The 5,316-nt window shown below is 65.4% G+C and overlaps 1 protein-coding gene across 2 annotated transcripts in view; it reads left to right on the forward strand.

The window, feature by feature from the left end:
• Window positions 1-3,989, forward strand: part of TRAF2 (TNF receptor associated factor 2) — a 23,356-nt gene extending 19,367 nt beyond the window's left edge. For both annotated transcript variants that reach the window (XM_080820376.1, XM_080820377.1), the window contains exons 8-11: window positions 470-817; window positions 1,336-1,513; window positions 2,539-2,687; window positions 3,267-3,989. In XM_080820376.1, the coding sequence (XP_080676502.1) occupies window positions 470-817; window positions 1,336-1,513; window positions 2,539-2,687; window positions 3,267-3,485 (894 nt within the window). In that variant the 3' untranslated portion in view covers window positions 3,486-3,989. The remainder of the gene's footprint in view (window positions 1-469; window positions 818-1,335; window positions 1,514-2,538; window positions 2,688-3,266) is intronic.
• The last annotated feature ends 1,327 nt before the right edge of the window (window positions 3,990-5,316 follow it).

Genomic DNA, 5,316 nt, shown 5'->3' on the forward strand with positions numbered 1-5,316 from the left:
TAGGCAGAGAGACAGGCAGAGAGGAGGAGAGAAGCAGGCTCCCCGCTGAGCAGAGAGCCCGACGCGGGGCTCGATCCCAGGACCCTGGGATCATGACCCGAGCCGAAGGCAGAGGCTTAACCCACTGAGCCACCCAGGCGCCCCTAAAAAAAATGTTTTTTTATTTGTTGTGAAGTTTAGGAGAAAGTCAGAAGCGTATGATAAAAAATACTGACGACTTTGGGAAAGGTTAGCTTTACGGGTTTCTTCTCCACTTGGGCAACTTCTCACACGTGTGTGTTCCTCCCTATTATGTCAAATACAAGCCGAGAAGTTACTAGGACAGTCTGTGTTTCGGAAGGTAGTGAGTCCAGGTAGCGACAGGTGACGTGCTGGCAAGTGAACGATGGGGAGGTGTCCCCGCCCCGCCTCACCTTGCAGCCCGCCCGCGGGGCTCTGGGTCAGGGCTGAGCCCCACTTCCGTCTGCAGGTGGAGAGCGAGAAGCAGCAGCAGCACGAGGCCCACTGGCTCCGCGAGCACTTGGCCATGCTGCTGGGCGGCCTCCTGGAGGCCAAGCCCCTCTCTGGGGCAGGGGACCACCTCCTGAGCCAGAGCGAGGCGGGGGGCTGGGAAGCCAGCTCGCTGCACCCCGAGGCGGGGCTCCCCAAGGCTGCGGAGCTACAGCAGCGCTGCGAGGCCCTGGAGAGGAAGACCGCCACCTTCGAGAACATTGTCTGCGTCCTGAACCGGGAGGTAGAAAGGGTGGCCATGACCGCTGAGGCCTGTGGCCGGCAGCACCGGCTGGACCAGGACAGGATCGAGGCCCTGAGTAACAAGGTGGGTCCCGGGGTGCTCAGGGCTAGTCTGGGCGGGTCCCGGGGCATCACGGCACCTGAGCTGGGATTTCAAGGACGGCACCTTGCTTTCTAGCACAGCGTTCTTTCTGCTTTTGCCTCCTCTGTTTGTGCGCCCTGCTCACTTGACGGGCCTCATGTGGGCGTCCTAGCGGTCGCTCCGAGCCAGCCTTGTCTCTCTGGCCTGTGGGGTAGGGGTGGCCGCAGGGAACAGGCCTTGCGGTTGCTGCGGGCGCTGCGAGCCTGTTTCCTGCGCTGAGCTCTTGACCTTGGGCATAGGTGGGGTTGGGCGTCTTGTGGGGACGGAGCTCACTCAAGATGAGCTGAGCCCAGTGAAGCCTCGGGGGCCACTGGGGGGTGCCGTGTCGCCCGAAGCTGGTGGAGAGGTGGGTGTGGGGCACTTCCATAGGCACCTCCCCGCGAAGGTGGCCTCAGAGGCGCGCTGGACGGAGGCCCACGGCCCCCCTCGCCGGCACCCTCACCGGGCTCCCGTGCCCCCAGGTGCAGCAGCTGGAGAGGAGCCTCGGTCTGAAGGATCTGGCGATGGCCGAGCTAGAGCAGAAGGTCCACGAGATGGAGGCGACCACCTTCGACGGCGTGTTCGTCTGGAAGATCTCCGACTTCGCTAGGAAGCGGCAGGAGGCCGTGGCCGGCCGCACGCCTGCCATCTTCTCCCCAGGTGCTGGTCTGGAATCTGCCCTCAGAGCTGCTGCCATCTGAGATGCCAGCGCCTCCCCGAGAGGGCGAGGGGGCTGGGGGGCTGCCTGCGGAGGCCTCCCCGCGCCTGCTGCCTCTCCGCTGGGTCTTCAAGGACAGAGCCGCGAGCGGGTGCTGGGAGCGGGGGCCTCTGCTCTGCCCTGACCACGGGCGCTCCGCAGCCCTTCCTGGGGCCGCCGTGCCCCTACCTGCCCGGGCCCCCCGCATAGACCTGACCCCCTCCGACGGAGAGAGCCTCATGCACCGGTTACTCCCGCAGCGCCTTCGGAGCTGCGGGCTGAGCGTGTAGGTCCCTCTCCTGCGGGCGGCCTGGGGCGGGACGGGGAGCGCGGCCCGCTGGCGGGGCTGCTGTGTGGTCCTGCCGCGTCTCCTCGGCCGGTCCCGGACGGAGCGCACGCTCTGGCTTCCGGGGGGTGGGGGTGGGGGGACAGGCTGTCTGTCCGGGCACCGTCCTCTGGGCTCTGGACTCTGGCACGCGCCTCCCTGCTAGCGCGTTCCCAGAGGAGCGGGGGCACCCCTGCCGACGGGAATCTCTTCTGAACCGAGCTCTGACAGAAGCGAGCCGAGGGCCGGGGGGTCAGGCGTGCGCCCCGGCTGGAGCCCCCCTCCCCCCCCAGCTGGAGCAGGGCCAGGTCCGGCTCCTGGAGGTGCGAGCAGGAAGGCAGGGAGGTCCGCTACTGGGAGTCTCGGGGCACCTCTAGCTTGACCCAGGTGTCACCCACTGTCACCCCCTCCAGGCGGGGCTCAGGTCGGACCAGTGCCGAGCTTCACAGCTGGTTCACATGTGGCCGTGGTGGGCTTGCATTTGGGGTTCTTAGAAAGGTTTTCCCTAATTAGTTGTTTTTGCTTTGGGGCACTCGTGTCCGCGAGGAGCTAAGTGTGCACACTCGGAGGACGGGTACGTGCCCCCAGACCTGGGCGTTTTCTCCGTGTGTGGGTTTCTCGGGGAGCCCTCGGCATGGGGTCATGGGTGCCGTCTCCCCACAGCCTTCTACACGAGCAGGTATGGCTACAAGATGTGTCTGCGTATCTACCTGAACGGAGACGGCACCGGGCGGGGGACACACCTGTCACTCTTCTTTGTGGTGATGAAGGGCCCCCACGACGCCCTCCTGCGCTGGCCTTTCAACCAGAAGGTGCGTGAGGCTGTCCCAGCGGCTGTCCCAGGGGCCTGTGGGGCAGTGAGGTAGTCAGGACGGGCCCTCGGGCCCTGCCCAGTCGGCCCCCAGGCTTCCCGGCCCCTCGGGGCCAGCAGTTAAAGACGCTGCCTCACAGTCCGTTCCCGAGGACGGGTATGGCAGGAGAGCCCGTGCCTGTGGGGGTTACGGACACTCTGAGACCTGGAGTCGGGTCCTGGTGGAGGGATTGAAGGTGCCAGCGCCATCGTCCTTTCCCTCCACTGCGCTGGGCTGGCCCTGTGGGCTTCCTGGTAGAGGCGGTGGCGCAGGGCAGCTGTGGCTCCTGACTGACAAGGGCTGTCCCTTCGGGAGGGCAGTGGGTGCTCTGCGAGCTCTTCCGTATGAGAGCCTCTGTCACGTGACTGGGAGCTGGTGAGGCGCCAGCCAGCACGGCTCCGCAGTGTCCCCTGCGGGCTCAGACCCCGGGGCCCGAGGGACGGAAAGTGCTGGGATGGGCACCGATCACCCAGACAGGGAGCTGGGGCTGGGTGGGGCGTGACTCAACGGTGTCATCCCTGTGCGGCCACTCTCTTCCAGGTAACCTTAATGCTGCTCGACCAGAACAACCGGGAGCACGTGATCGATGCCTTTAGGCCCGACGTGACCTCGTCCTCTTTCCAGAGGCCAGTCAGTGACATGAACATTGCCAGCGGCTGCCCCCTCTTCTGCCCCGTCTCCAAGATGGAGGCCAAGAACTCCTACGTGCGCGACGACGCCATCTTCGTCAAAGCCATCGTGGACCTGACGGGGCTCTAGCCGTCTCTCCCCGGGGTCGGGTTGGGGGTCAGGAACCGCGGGCTGGCGGCTCGGTGAAGGACCACCACGCAGGGCCTGAGCCTCGCGGTGGGTGGGCACCTGCCGCGTTCACGTCCCACTGGGAAGGGGCCGCCCTGGGAGAGGCCACTGTGCTCAGGCCCCGTGGGGTGGGCTGTGGGCCTGCCAGGAGCTGGTGGCGGGCCGGCCGTGTGGGCGCTCGGGGCAGGGGGAGCCGAAGGGCAGGGGGAGCCGGCACCGTGTCCCGCCCTTCAGCCTGGAGAGAAGGGACGTTCTCGGGCCTGGTCTCTATTCTGAGGAGAGGTCCTGCTGTGCAGGCCTGGCCAGGCCAGCGGGCGGAGAGGGCACTCCGAGTCCTCAGGGCATCCTGTCGGCTGCCCCTGTGGCGAGTGTGGGGTGCACACTCGGCCCTGCGACGAGACAGGACGGGTCAGCTGCCCCGTTGGGCTGCGGAGAAGTCGTTATTAAACTGTTAAATCTCTGGTGCGTCGTGTCCGTCTGCCTCTGGCCTCGGTGGTGGTCACCTCAGGGATGTCCTGGCGCTCTGCCCTCCTGTGGCCCCTCCCCACAAGTCACCAAGTCCCTGAGAAATTACGTGGCGTCCGACACGACAGCTCGTTCCCGCACGCCTTGCCGAAGCCAACCCTTCTCTTTCCTGGCACGTTCGTTGCTGGCCAGCTCCTTTCCCTCAGGCCGCCCCAGGGGTGCCTCGAGAGCAGGTGCCCGTGTGTCCCCGCCCACCCACGCAGTGACCTCTCGTGCTGGAAGAGCAGCAGCTTTTGCATTTGCCTCCCCTGAGCCAGGACTTGTCCCGACGCCCGGCATTTCCTCCTTCTGGCGCCCTGAGCGCAGGCCTCAACCTCCGTGGGACCTGGGTCGGGGCCTCTGCCCTGTGCAGTGTGGGACCGGGGCAGACTCCGGGTCCTGGCCGGTGGCCGTCTGCGCTGTGTGCTGGGGACCTCTCGTTCTCGGGACCGCCTGTTCTAGAGGGCCCGGTCGGGGGCGGCCCGGGTGTCCTTGTGGAGAGCCCACAACACATGCGACCTCGCCTGACCCGACTCACTTCTCTGTGTTGAGAGTTAAAGTGACAGAAGAGCGCTGAGGAGAAGCGAGCCACCCCCCCCCCCCGGACGCGTGCCGTCGTGCTCAGAGGGACGTGGCAGGAAGGTGGAGTCCTGCCCGGCCCTTCCCTCCCAGCTCTCCCGGGCACCGTCCTCACGCGTTTCTGTCCCGCGTTCCCACAAACGAGACCACAGTGTCCTCACAGAGAGCTGGCCCGGGTTGGCCGCACCCGCCTGTCGTCACCATCCCCCCATGCCGCCCCCGTCGGGCTCCTGGCCCGGGAGCGCGGAGGCCTGCTGGGCCGCGGAGCCCAGAGACTCTGCCGCCTGCCCTTGGCCACCTGTCTCCTGGGTTGTTGGTCTTGGTTTCCCCTGTCGGCAGGACCGGTCCGTAGACGTGTCTGCGCTGTGCCGGCACGGGAGCCCGAAGCAGGCGGGACGCGCCGGGTGACGGCTTCCTGCGGACTGTGCCGCTGACCGCTTAGGAAGTGCCAAGTCTCCCCGAGAAAATGTTTTTGGGTTTTTTATGAGGTTTTTAAAGCTTTATTTTCAACCCATTGGATTTTTAGTTTGGGAATTTGTGTGGGGGGTGGGGGTGCATTTTCTTTTCCATTAGGTCAGTTGGGATAAACCAAGGACATTAGTGAATTTACTTCCTTTTCCTTAAAACAGAGCAGTAAAATGAGAGGGTTGGAAACGTTTTGGCCCACAGGGCAGAGTGGGGGGAGGGGGAGGCAGGAGCAGAAAGATGC

This window comes from Martes martes, assembly GCF_963455335.1.
Source record: "Martes martes genome assembly, chromosome: 12".
NCBI lineage: Eukaryota > Metazoa > Chordata > Mammalia > Carnivora > Mustelidae > Martes > Martes martes.